The sequence below is a fragment of the Monodelphis domestica genome, chromosome 5 (assembly GCF_027887165.1).
Source record: "Monodelphis domestica isolate mMonDom1 chromosome 5, mMonDom1.pri, whole genome shotgun sequence".
In the NCBI taxonomy this organism is placed as follows: domain Eukaryota; kingdom Metazoa; phylum Chordata; class Mammalia; order Didelphimorphia; family Didelphidae; genus Monodelphis; species Monodelphis domestica.
The window spans coordinates 27,742,541-27,757,334 of record NC_077231.1 but is presented as its reverse complement, the minus strand read 5'-3'; the positions used below and the strand labels follow the sequence as shown (position 1 = coordinate 27,757,334).

Here is a 14,794-nt window from a genome sequence, read left to right as displayed (position 1 = left end):
AATCTCAAAAGTGTTGACATGTGAGACTTCCGGTTAAGATGGCGGCTTAGAGAAAGCTCAAGTTCAGATCTCCGGAAAAACCTTCCCAACCGATCTCAAACTATAAGCTCCTAAGGCGACGAAATTCAAAACGACCAACAGCACAGACCCTGGGAACCCTCCTCCTGGACCTGGACCCGGTTCAAAAGGTACGGCTCCCCTCAAAAGCCAGAACCCGAGATCCCTCGGACCTCAGGGGTAGGAGCGCAGAGTCCAAGGCTCCCGGAAGCTGCAGCCCTGCCGGCTGGGCTCAGAGAGCAGAACCCTCAGGGCCTTCTACAGTCCCGGTGAAAGTTACTGCCTGGGGCTTCCGCTGCAGAGAGCTGGTCGAAACAACAGCAACCCTCAGGGCGGGCAAGACAGCCTCACGGGCTGGATCCTGCTATCCAAGTCTCAGTGAAAGTCCTTGCTCTCGGAGCTTGGGTTAGCTGCAGCCCATCCCCCCGCAGGCCGTAGAAACAGCCTCACGGCCAGCAATTCTGAAGGCAACTTCCTGAAAGCAACGTGGTCCGACCCTTCCATTCCAGTTCCAGTGAGGCATATTCAGTTTAACCCAGGGAAAGTCATAGAACCATCTGCCCAGGACTAAAGCCTCTGAACACCAGACAGAGACAAGAAAAGCCAATCCTCCACATTCAGAGATGGAAAACTCCACAGAAGCACAGAAGCCCCAAAATACCAAGAAAAATAAGAAGAAAGGGGCGACTTTGGACACATTCTATGGAGCCAAAATACAAAATACAGAGCAGATAGAAGATAATATAAAAGAAAATGCTCCAAAACCTTCCAAAGGAAATGGAAACTCTCCACAAACCTATGAAGAATTTGAATCAGAAATGACCAAAAAGATGGAAGCCTTCTGGGAGGAAAAGTTGGAAATAATGCAAAAGAAATTCACGCATCTACAAAACCAGTTTGACCAAACTGTAAAAGAAAACCAGGCTTTAAAGGCGAGAATCAGGCAGCTGGAAGACAACGATCGTGTAAAAGAGCAAGAATCAATAAAGCAAAGCCAAAATACCAAGAAATTGGAAGAGAACATAAAATATCTCACCGACAAGGTGATAGATCTGGAAAATAGGGGGAGAAGGGATAATTTAAGAATAATTGGACTCCCAGAAAAGCCAGAAATAAACACCAAACTGGACATGGTGATACAAGATATAATCAAAGAAAATTGCCCAGAGATTCTAGAACAAGGGGGCAATACAGCCACTGACAGAGCTCACAGAACACCTTCTACACTAAACCCCCAAAAGACAACTCCCAGGAATGTAATTGCCAAATTCCAAAGCTATCAAACAAAAGAAAAAATCCTACAGGAAGCCAGAAAAAGACAATTTAGATATAAAGGAATGCCAATCAGGGTCACACAAGACCTTGCAAGTTCTACTCTGAATGATCGTAAGGCATGGAACATGATCTTCAGAAAGGCAAGAGAGCTGGGTCTCCAACCAAGAATCAGCTACCCAGCAAAACTGACTATATACTTCCAAGGGAAAGTATGGGCATTCAACAAAATAGAAGACTTCCAACTTTTTGCAAAGAAAAGACCAGAGCTCTGTGGAAAGTTTGATACCGAAAATCAAAGAGCAAGGAATACCTGAAAAGGTAAATATTAAGGAAAGGGGAAAATGTTATCTTCTTCTTTTACTCAAACTCTCTTCTATAAGGACTACATTTATATCAACCTATGTATACTAATATGTGGGGAAAATGTAATGTATAAATAGGGGGTAAAGAAAGACCAAATAGAATAATCATTCTCACACAAAGATTCATATGGGAAGGGGAGGGGAAGAAAACTCCTATAAGAAGGAGAGGAAGAGAGGGGGGGGGGGGACTTACTTAAACCTCAATCTCAGGGAAATCAACTCTGAGAGGGAAAAACATCCAGATCCATTGGGATCTTGAATTCTATCTTACCCAACAAGGGTAAGGAGAAGGGAAAACCAAGGGGGGGAGGGGGAGAGGGAGAACAAAAAGGGAGGGAAAGAGAGGGGGGAAGGGGAGGGAACAAAAAGGGAGGGATAAAAAGGGAAACATCAAGGGAGGGGACAAGGGGGACTGTTTCAAAGTAAATCACTGGACTAAAAGGTAGAGCCGAAGAAGAATAGGTTAGAATTAGGGAAGGCAATCAAAATGCCAGGGAGTCCACAAATGACAATCATAACTTTGAACGTGAATGGGATGAACTCACCCATAAAACGTAGACGAATAGAAGAATGGATTAGAATCCAAAACCCTACCATATGTTGTCTTCAAGAAACACACATGAGGCGGGTTGACACCCACAAGGTCAGAATTAAAGGATGGAGTAAGACCTTCTGGGCTTCAACTGATAGAAAGAAGGCAGGAGTGGTAATCATGATATCCGATAAAGCCAATGCAAAAATAGACCTGATCAAAAGGGATAGGGAAGGTAATTATATTTTGTTAAAAGGGACTATAGACAATGAGGAAATATCATTAATCAATATGTATGCACCAAATAATATAGCACCCAAATTTCTAATGGAGAAACTAGGAGAATTGAAGGAAGAAATAGACAATAAAACCATACTAGTGGGAGACTTAAACCAACCATTATCAAATTTAGATAAATCAAATCAAAAAATAAATAAGAAAGAGGTAAAAGAAGTGAATGAAATCTTAGAAAAATTAGAATTAATAGACATATGGAGAAAAATAAATAGGGATAAAGAGGAATACACCTTCTTCTCAGCACCACATGGCACATTCACAAAAATTGACCATACATTAGGTCACAGAAACATAGCACACAAATGCAGAAAAGCAGAAATAATGAATGCAGCCTTCTCAGATCACAAGGCAATAAAAATAATGATTAGTAATGGTACATGGAAAACCAAATCTAAAACCAATTGGAAATTAAACAATATGATACTCCAAAACCGTTTAGTTAAAGAAGAAATCATAGAAACAATTAATAATTTCATCAAGGAAAATGACAATGGCGAAACATCCTTTCAAACCTTTTGGGATGCAGCCAAAGCAGTAATCAGAGGTAAATTCATATCCCTGAATGCTTATATTAACAAACAAGGGAGAGCAGAGATCAATCAATTGGAAATGCAAATGAAAAAACTGGAAAGCGATCAAATTAAAAACCCCCAGCAGAAAACCAAATTAGAAATCCTAAAAATTAAGGGAGAAATTAATAAAATCGAAAGTGATAGAACTATTGATTTAATAAATGAGACAAGAAGCTGGTACTTTGAAAAAACAAACAAAATAGACAAGGTACTGGTCAATCTAATTAAAAAAAGGAAGGAAGAAAAGCAAATTCACAGCATTAAAGATGAAAAGGGGGACAGCACCTCTGATGAAGAGGAAATTAAGGCAATCATTAGAAATTACTTTGCCCAATTATATGGCAATAAATACACCAATTTAGGAGAAATGGATGAATATATACAAAAATACAAACTGCCTAGACTAACAGAAGAGGAAATAGAATTCCTAAATAATCCCATATCAGAAATTGAAATCCAACAAGCCATCAAAGAACTTCCTAAGAAAAAATCCCCAGGGCCTGATGGATTCACCTGTGAATTCTATCAAACATTCAGAGAACAGTTAATCCCAATACTACACAAACTATTTGACATAATAAGCAAAGAGGGAGTTCTACCAAACTCCTTTTACGACACAAACATGGTACTGATTCCAAAACCAGGCAGGTCAAAAACAGAGAAAGAAAACTATAGGCCAATCTCCCTAATGAATATAGATGCAAAAATCTTAAATAAGATACTAGCAAAAAGACTCCAGCAAGTGATCAGAAGGATCATTCACCATGATCAAGTAGGATTCATACCAGGGATGCAGGGCTGGTTCAACATTAGGAAAACCATCCACATAATTGACCACATCAACAAGCAAACTAGCAAGAACCACATGATTATCTCAATAGATGCAGAAAAAGCCTTTGATAAAATACAACACCCATTCCTATTAAAAACACTAGAAAGCATAGGAATAGAAGGGTCATTCCTAAAAATAATAAACAGTATATATCTAAAACCAACAGCTAATATCATCTGCAATGGGGATAAACTAGATGCATTCCCAATAAGATCAGGAGTGAAACAAGGATGCCCATTATCACCTCTACTATTTGACATTGTACTAGAAACACTAGCAGTAGCAATTAGAGAAGATAAAGGAATTGAAGGCATCAAAATAGGCAAGGAGGAGACCAAGATATCACTCTTTGCGGATGACATGATGGTCTACTTAAAGAATCCTAGAGATTCAACCAAAAAGCTAATTGAAATAATCAACAACTTTAGCAAAGTTGCAGGATACAAAATAAACCCACATAAATCATCAGCTTTTCTATATATCTCCAACACAGCTCAGCAGCAAGAACTAGAAAGAGAAATCCCATTCAAAATCACCTTAGAAAAAATAAAATACCTAGGAATCTATCTCCCAAGACAAACACAGGAACTATATGAACACAACTACAAAACACTCGCCACACAACTAAAACTAGACTTGAACAAATGGAAAAACATTAACTGCTCATGGATAGGACGAGCCAATATAATAAAAATGACCATCCTACGCAAACTTATTTATCTATTTAGTGCCATACCCATTGAACTACCAAAATACTTCTTCACTGATTTAGAAAAAACTATAACAAAGTTCATTTGGAAGAACAAAAGATCAAGGATATCCAGGGAAATAATGAAAAAAAACACACATGATGGGGGCCTTGCAGTCCCTGACCTAAAACTATATTACAAAGCAGCAGTCATCAAAACAATTTGGTACTGGCTAAGAAACAGAAAGGAAGATCAGTGGAATAGACTGGGGGAAAGCGACCTCAGCAAGACAGTATACGATAAACCCAAAGATCCCAGCTTTTGGGACAAAAATCCACTATTCGATAAAAACTGCTGGGAAAATTGGAAGACAGTGTGGGAGAGACTAGGAATAGATCAACACCTCACACCCTACACCAAGATAAATTCAAAATGGGTGAGTGACTTAAACATAAAGAAGGAAACCATAAGTAAATTGGGTAAACATAGAATAGTATACATGTCAGACCTTTGGGAGGGGAAAGGCTTTAAAACCAAGCAAGATATAGAAAGAATCACAAAATGTAAAATAAATAATTTTGACTACATCAAACTAAAAAGCTTTTGTACAAACAAAACCAATATAACTAAAATCAGAAGGGAAACAACAAATTGGGAAAAAATCTTCATAGAAACCTCTGACAAAGGTTTAATTACTCATATTTATAATGAGCTAAATCAATTGTACAAAAAATCAAGCCATTCTCCAATTGATAAATGGGCAAGGGAAATGGATAGGCAGTTCTCAGATAAAGAAATCAAAACTATTAACAAGCACATGAAGAAGTGTTCTACATCTCTTATAATCAGAGAGATGCAAATCAAAACAACTCTGAGGTATCACCTCACACCTAGCAGATTGGCTAACATAACAGCAAAGGAAAGTAATGAATGCTGGAGGGGATGTGGCAAAATAGGGACATTAATTCATTGCTGGTGGAGCTGTGAAATGATCCAACCATTCTGGAGGGCAATTTGGAATTATGCCCAAAGAGCAACAAAAGAATATCTACCCTTTGACCCAGCCATAGCACTGCTGGGTCTGTACCCCAAAGAGATAATGGACACAAAGACTTGTACAAAAATATTCATAGCTGCGCTCTTTGTGGTGGCCCAAAACTGGAAAACGAGGGGATGCCCATCAATTGGGGAATGGCTGAACAAACTGTGGTATATGTTGGTGATGGAATACTATTGTGCTAAAAGGAATAATAAAGTGGAGAAGTTCCATGGAGACTGGAACAACCTCCAGGAAGTGATGCAGAGCGAGAGGAGCAGAACCAGGAGAACATTGTACACAGAGACTAATACACTGTGGTATAATCGAACGTAATGGACTTCTCCATTAGTAGCGGTGTAATGTCCCTGAACACCTTGCAGGGATCCAGGAGAAAAAAACACCATTCATAAGGAAAGGATAAACTATGGGAGTGGAAACGCCGAGAAAAAGCAACTGCCTGAATACAGAGGTTGAGGGGACATGACAGAGGATGGACTCTAAATGAACACTCTAATGCAAATACTATCAACAAAGCAATGGGTTCAAATCAAGAAAACATCTAATGCCCAGTGGACTTACGCGTTGGCTATGGGGGGTAGGGGGGGGAGGAAAAGAAAATTAGAAAATTATCTATGTCTTTAACGAATAATGCTTGGAAATGATCAAATAAAATATATTTAAAAAAAAAATAGTGTTGACATGTGCTTCAAATACAAAAAGGAGAGAAAAAATAAAACTCAGATGCTATATTGCAACATGTAATAAAAAATCAAAGTTTTTTTTAAAGTTTTAAAAAATTAAAACATATAGCTTAAAATCAGTGACATACTATGTCAGCCATGTGCAAGTACAAAATGATTTTCAGAATAAAACAGTAACACAGTAGATAATGAACATTTAAAGAACTACCAAAGTCCTCAAAATTTACAATACTCCAGTTAATTATAATAGCAAACAAACCCACTATCATATTTTAAAATAAGTTGCTGTATAACATAAAAAACCTATTAACTGGTGGATATTTGTCACAATTTTTACAGATGTAGCAAATCTTTCAACCTTAGCAAACACATTTTTAAACAAAGTAAAACTTATTTGGGTCTAGAACATCAACAAGAAATCTAGATTGTTTCTGCTGGAAGTAAATTAAAATGAAGAGTTTTGCAGGAGCTCTTTTTTTCAGCTTCCTGTTTCATAGAAAAACCTTGGTAGGAACATTTCTTTATTTCTCTACCTTTAATACAACATTCTTTATAATATACATATTATATATACACATATATAATATCATCCATTCAGAAACCACTAGTTATGTAAAATTATTTCTGAAGACCCCTTAAATTACAATTAAATTCTTAGCTTATTAAATTCTCTAAAGGTTATATATCCTTTAATCCATCCATCATCATCTATGTGACAATTAGCAAAGTCAACATGTGATCTTCAATGGATCTAGTGACAAGGGTTTTAGGCAAGATGCCCGTGGGCTCATACAGCGACATTTTGTTCTTCAGTGGAAGTAAAGGTACAAATTAAAGATCAATATAGGCAAACCATAGTAGATTAAAATGATTCAATATAACAGAAAAATACTGATTAAATTAAAACAGATAAACTTAAAAAATTTTAAACCTTAAAGCAATCAGTAAATACAATAATATAAACCAATGAGGAGGTGTAGACAGACCATACAGTCAAAATTCTTTTCACCAATCCCAATATACTTGTTCACTATTATAGGAGAATAAACTCAAAATAATTAGTAAGAAACTTCCAGATCTCTTTTAAAGTTTCATTCCCCTCCCCCAGTATTTCATTATCTGTTTAGATTTCATTTCTCAGAAGTCTGAATTTCCTCATAGAAGCACAGGGCAGAATCTCCACTCTGCATGTTGAGAGCAATTAGGACTTTTAGAACTTTGTCAAAATATTTCAGTTTCGTTTTTTAGCATAAGCAGCCTAGCTTTTGGCATATTCTTGAGAAGAAGAAAATAAAGTGGGAAATCTCCAATGAAAATAAAAAGTCCCAGGATAAGAATTAAGCAGATCCAAACTGCACTTTTTAGCTCTACCAACTCAAACTGTTGTTTCAGAGTTTCAAGCATGCTTTGTAATAGCATTTTTCCTGAAAGAGGCTGAATGGGGTTTGTTTAAAGAGTAAACACAAAGAATCAAAACTTTGAGGGAAAACAATAGCATATTTGCATATGAAGAAAAAAATACTTCTCCTTGAGGTTTTGGGTCAAGAGAAAGAGGGAAAAATCAGACTTATTCCCCAAAACTGACTTTAAATCTACAGATTTGGAACTAATTACCCTCCCAGTGAAAAACCTTTAGTAACAGCCTTTTAAATTAGGAGTCCAGGATCAGTTTTTAAAGAATCTGTTTGGAAATTAGAAGGGGTGGGGTTCTTTTTTCCACGCAGAAAATTGGCTACGGCAGACTACAAACACACCCATGGAGTGTGGAAAGGGATTGGGGTGGAAAGATTATTATAAGTCACGCTCTGTGGAAAAATAATGGCTGGGATTGGCAGGCTTTTGTAGCGGATCTGGTCTTGGCGAGAGGAGGCTCCAAGCTGGGTAGAAAGCATTGAGGAATGCTGGCCAAGCAAATGGACAGGAGAAACAGCAGGCAGTGACAGTTGGCAGAGCAGAGCTGGAGCACAGGCACACCCTTCCATGGATCCTCATGGTGGGCAAGGTAAATTTACTATCTTTACTGTAAGACTATCTGCTCAAAAAAATTTTTTTTGAGAATTCATAATTCCTTCATGGTAAGCCAAACTGTGGGTTTTTCACTAATCATTAATAACTAAATATTTTATTTTATAAAGTTTTATTAATAATAACTAAATCAAAAGAACTGCCTGACTTCAGCCTGGTCACAGGTTCAAAAAAAGAGAGAGAAGGGAGGGAAGAGTTGCAGCCACTTAAGTACAATCAGGCAAAACATGGGGATGCAGGAAAAATGGAATTTTGGGAAATTCAAAGGGACTTATGGGGGATGAAGTCCAAAGGCTCCAAAATCTCCATTTATACAATGATTAAATACAACCTATTCATATTCACAGTTATGAAAATTAATTGGGTGTTTCCTATTATACTTTTCTTTTTTCCTCCCCAATAATTTTTATACAAGAGTTTGTGTTACATTATTACAGAACATCATGATGTAGCAAACATTTGGGCTAGTAAAAAGGAAAAGGATGAACAAAAAGCACATTAAAGTAGGTTGCAGAAGATTACCAAAACAACTTTTGAGCAAGGAGACTATAAAATAAGGTGTGCAGAAAATGATCAGAAAAGGAAGTTGTCATGGAAGGAAAGCAAAAGGTCAAAAGTTGGCAACATGAGAGCTGCACTAGCACCTATAAAATGGTAAAAGACATGGAAAAAGACTTCCAGTTGGAGAGTTAAAGTAAAATTTTATTAAATCTTCCCCATTGTATAACACAGGTCTCTAATTTAGCAGCAGACACTGGGACTGAATTCTCAGCAGCTTCCCAAGGAAGATAAATACAGAATGTGTTCTCTTCATGATTTTTTATTAAATTTTGAGATATGTTTTACCCGGCCACTTCTGGGGAGTCAGTATCTTGACCAAGTCACTGGGACCCTGGAAGCAGTGATGCAAACTATAGTTGGCAAAAAGCCATCTTTTTTTGCAGTCAATAAAAAACTCCTTCTGAAAGTGGACTTTGAATTCTATCCCAAGAAAAAAGATGCTTTCCAGAATGGGCCCCCAAAAGGCTGAATAAAGGGACTTCCCAGCTAAGAATATTCAGGTACTGGAATATCCTCCCTTCAGTGATGTTAGCTTTTCTCTCTTTTTGCAGGTGTTGTTCATATATATATATATATATATATATATATATATATATATATAAATATCCAGCAATTTAGCTTACAACAGAACACACACACATATATTATATATATATATACATACATATATATATGTATGTATGTGTTGTTCAATATGAACAACACACACACACACTAAATATGTTCATATTGAACAACACATACATACATACATATATATATGTATGTATATATATATATAAAATATATGTGTGTGTGTTCTGTTGTAAGCTAAATTGCTGGATATTCTCATATTAATAATAAACCTATTTCTTCTTACTTTAAAATATTGTGGGAGAACATATCATATTATAGGAACAAATCTCAAACCACAAATAGTTAATGTTACACCAGTTCACTGGATAGGTCTTCTATTGAGGACCTATGGAAGCACATAGACAAGAATCACACAAGTCATAGATGAGTCATGGTCTGCACAAATAGAAGAAATTTCCTATGAATGAAATTTAAAATACATTGATTTCTAGATGTGCTCTCTATAGTTTCTCCCCCAGAATTAAAAATTAGATCCCTTCGATGATGTGAAGAGAAACAAGGAGATGTTGGGCCTCTGATCCCTCTTATTGTTTGAGCATTTCTGGCTTGAGTACTTTGACTGCATTTCCCAGTCCATGGGGACACCAACCCCATCATTGTATATTTAAAGTTATGAATTGCTGTTGGGTTTTGTTTGGAGCATTTCTTTGTCTAATGCTAATTATAGAGTAGATTCATTGCTTATTTTAAATCTTAATCCCCACGGAGATGTGTTTGTGATTGTACTTGATTCCCTAAATACTTTTAGCAAACTATGAAAATAAAACGAGAGAAGCCAATTTCCCTGTCCAAGTATATTACACCTTCTCATCTGAAGGATACAGAAACAAGCTTAGACATTGCCTTCTTTTTCCAGAAGTCCTGACTTCCTTTCAGATTCATGTCAACATCTCCAACTTTTAAAATGGTTCAGGATCATAACCAATTTAGAGTTATTTCTGAGAGATGTTAGCCCAGGGGCTTTGGAGATTCTGGGAAATGGGAATCTGTCACATAACCATTAGATCCCAGAGTTCAGAGATAGTGTGAACAAAAATGTCTACAAAGGTAGGATCTGTGAATTAAACATAAAAAGAACACCCAGCTTTATTTTTTTCAGGGGGTGAACTTGGGACTCAGAGAAGTCGAGTGATTTATCTAACATCACATAGATCACTAGTAACTTTTAAAATTTCTCAAATCCAGTTGACTTTACAATTATACCATGCTATCACTGTTTACATCAGTCCATTTACAGCTTTGTGTCACATCAGGAAATTGGGGATTATTATGGACACTGATGCCATGAAGCACTGTCAGAAATGTAAGTATGACAAGAATCTGTTAGGTCATGAATTTTCCTCCTTTTGGATTTATCAAGATAAAATGTATGTGACTATTTACCTCATTAAAAAAAAGCATCTAGGTGGTACAATGGATAAAGTATTGGCCCTGGAGTCAGGAGCCCTCAACTTTAAATCCATGTTCAGACACTAACTATGTGATCTTGGAAAAGTCATTTAAATGCTTTTTGTCTCAGTTTCTTCAACTGTGAAATAAGGATAACATCACCTACCTCCTAGAGTTATTAAGAGAATCAGATAAAATATTATTTGTAAAGCACTTGATGCCTGGCACATAGTGGATGCTTAATAAATGTTTATTTTCTCTGTCCCTTCAAAAGCACATGTCAGATCTGACTGTTTCCAACATCCAAATTTTTAGAAATTACTTGGGCCATTTCAGAGAAAGATTCAACTATCATTTCTGAGATGTCACATTCTACATGGAATAGGAAGATTATAAAATTTAACATTCTCATTAAAGTTGTATCATGGAGCCAACCATAAGTTCAGTAGACTTTGTGTTAGTTTATTTGATGTGGGATGTTCTCAAGATTTCCTTTAGAAACATTACTATCTCAAAAAACTACTACTTCCAAAAATTCCAACAAGGTAATTTCTTCCTATGATAAAAATTTTATTGTTTAAAAGCACATGTGATATGAGTTACTCATTTAAAAAAAACAAGCTTGAAATAGCTCATTTGACTATACTAGAAAGGGAGAACAAAAGTAACATTAACAGAATTTTAGTAAAAAGAAAGAATAGGAAATTCTATCAGAATATTTCAACAAACCATCAAACATATTAAACCTTCTTTGTAGGGAGAAAAAATTCCATATTTTTCTAGGGGAAAATGCAATTCATTCACCACTTGAAATGAAATTACTTCCTCAGAAGAAACCATTGTTCATACCTTATTGTGAACTCATTTATCATAGGATTTTGTTATTTAGAGTTCAAAGGGTCTTGAAGAGTAACCTAATACAGTTCCCCTATTTAACAATTGAAAAAACTGAGGCTCTAAGAAATGAGCTACATTGCCAAAGATAGCAATTTTTGAGAATCAGAGGCTAAATTTTAAACTGGGTCTTTTAATTTCCAGTGCATAATTGAGACATGACAGTTTCAAAAAAGTAGATTCTTGAAGAATGAGACCCATGTCACAAAAAAAAATTTTTGACGAAAGAAATTGTACAGAAGATCATTGTCAGGACATATATGAAACAGTAAGTGGGAAACCTCAGGAGCATTGGTGACAAAAATAATCATAAGCATGAACAGCAGTAAGAAGGAGCCAGGAGAGAACCAGAGACAATCTTCATTTTGTCCACAATATTTCTCATGGCCAGCTTGCTTAGTATCTGAGGTCAGATGTTCCTAACTCTGCCTTGAGGGAATGTAGTAGAAAAAGATAGTGGGCAAATGTTTTATGTACTAGGGAGTAGAGATGTAAAGATGAAATCAGAATAGAGAAACACCTGTAATAATAATCACTAAAATTTAAAGTTTACAAAGTATGTTTTTAAAAGAAAACCTGTAAACGTTGAAGATAACACAACTCATTACAGACAAGGAATGTTGGGTTTAGAGAATCACTTCTTCATATCATAGAATGAGTAAATATTACCTCCAGCATCAGAAACTAAGTCTTGTGACTCCAAAATAAATTCTCCATGTTGTGCCTAAAAAAGAGTGGGTCAAGGTAAAGGGTTTTAAATGATGATGGATAAAATAGGAGATTCTGTTAGGAAACTATGTTTAAAAGGGCAAAAGGTATTCATTTTAAACTACATGGAAGAAATCCTGATTAAAAAAACTAGAAAAAGGTGGATAAAAAGGTAACTAAATCTTTAAGACAAGTCTTAAATGAGTTATTTGCTTTCTCTTTCCTATTGAATCCCATGACTGTTCTTATTTTGTCTCCATCTTCTTCAGACTGAAACTCTTCCTCTCTATTCTGTGTGCAGGCACATCAGAATTCAAAAGGCAGGGATGAGAAATCACACAGGGATAACATTTATCCTGCAGGGACTGACAGATGACCCACAACTGCAGGTTTTGCTTTTTATCTTTCTGTTTCTCAACTACTTGCTGAGTATAATTGGGAACCTGACCATCATCATTCTCACCTTGGTAGATCCCCACCTAAAAACTCCTATGTATTTTTTTCTTAGAAATTTCTCCTTCTTAGAAGTATCACTCACAACTTCCTGTATTCCCAGGTACCTCTATAGCATATCAACTGGAGACAATACCATTTCCCTTAATGCTTGTTTTGCCCAAATATTTTTTGTAATTTTTCTTGGGGCAACAGAGTTCTTTCTTCTGGCCACCATGTCCTATGATCGTTATGTGGCCATCTGCAAACCTCTGCATTATACAACTATCATGAATAGTAAAGTCTGTAACCAGCTTCTGTTAAGTTCCTGGATGTCTGGACTAATGATCATCCTTCCACCACTTAGTCTGGGCCTCCAGGTAGAATTCTGTGACTACAATGTCATTGATCATTTTGGCTGTGATGCATTCCCCCTGCTGAAGATTGTGTGCTCAGATACAGAGCTCATAGAAAGAATGGTTTTAATTTTTGCTGTGTTGACACTCATCATTACCTTGTTCTTGGTGGTTTTGTCCTATGCCTACATTCTCAAGACAGTACTGAGATTCCCCTCTGCTCAACAAAGGCAAAAGGCCTTTTCCACCTGTTCCTCCCACATGATTGTTGTCTCCATCACTTATGGCAGCTGTATCTTCATGTATATGAAGCCTTCTGCAAAGGAAGAAGTGACTTTGAACAAGATGGTATCTGTACTCACAACATCTGTCACCCCAGTGATGAACCCCTTTATTTACACTCTGAGGAATAAGCAAGTTATAGAAGCTTTTAAGAATTTAGTTAAAAAGATAGTGTTTCTCCTGAAGCAATAAGAGGATGCTAAAGTCAAGATGCCAAAGAGAAAAGCCCTTAAAGATTTTGCATATTTGCTATTTTCCTTGCTAATTAGTTCTTAGCTATGGGCTAGCCAGTTAAATTTCCCAGTTCATTTTCCCATTCTAAGAGAACCCTAACACACTCTCTCTCTCTCTCTCTCTCTCTCTCTCTCTCTCTCTCTCTCTCTCTCTCTCTCTCTCTCTCTCTCTCTCTCTCTTTCTCTCTCTCTCTTTCTGTCTCTTTCTCTCTCTCTCTCTTTCTCTCTCTCTCTTTCTCTCTCTCTCTCTCTCTGTCTCTCTCTTTCTCTCTCTCTCTCTCTCTCTCTCTCTCTCTCTCTCTCTCTCTCTCTCTCTCTCTCTCTCTCTCTCTCCCTCTCTCTCTCTCTCCTTCTTCCTTTATAGGTTAAGGTAATCTCACCCTCCAGACTAATTCCTGCTTTTCCATAACATAGCAACAGGAAATCCCCAATTGATAAAAATCATAGAATCCAAAATCTTCCCATTTATAACATATTTTAGAAGTCATAGAATTTAATAATTTCACACCAGAATAAATCCATTCCCTATTGCCAGTGCCTTTACCAATTTCAAATATTTTTTGCCTATATTATCTCCTTTAGTCTTAATTTTCCTTTCCTCTACTACTGACCCTATATTGTCCCACTTCCATGTCTTGTTTCCCTATTTTTGCTTACTTATCAACTTTCTGGTCTATTTCCTCTCGTGGTTTCCTGATGGATTTTTATAATCCCTTCCTTGTCTCTACCATATTGAAGCCTCTTCTCAGACATCCTATAACAACTTACTTATAGTTCTCCTTTGCATTTATGTATCCTTTTTGTTTTAATTTGCACTAGAATTATGTGTCTACCTTTCCTCCTACTATAATTAGATTGGAAACTCCTAGGGGTCAGGAGCTTATCTATTATCTGCCTTCTTATGTTGCTCTGGAAGATGTAG

General features: G+C 36.6%; 1 protein-coding gene across 1 annotated transcript; it reads left to right on the top strand.

Moving 5' to 3' along the window:
• The first annotated feature begins 12,895 nt into the window (after positions 1–12,895).
• LOC130454780 (olfactory receptor 6C2-like) lies at positions 12,896–13,831 on the top strand. The gene has a single exon (XM_056800978.1). The coding sequence runs from the start codon at positions 12,896–12,898 to the stop codon at positions 13,829–13,831; it is 936 nt and encodes a 311-aa protein (XP_056656956.1).
• The last annotated feature ends 963 nt before the right edge of the window (positions 13,832–14,794 follow it).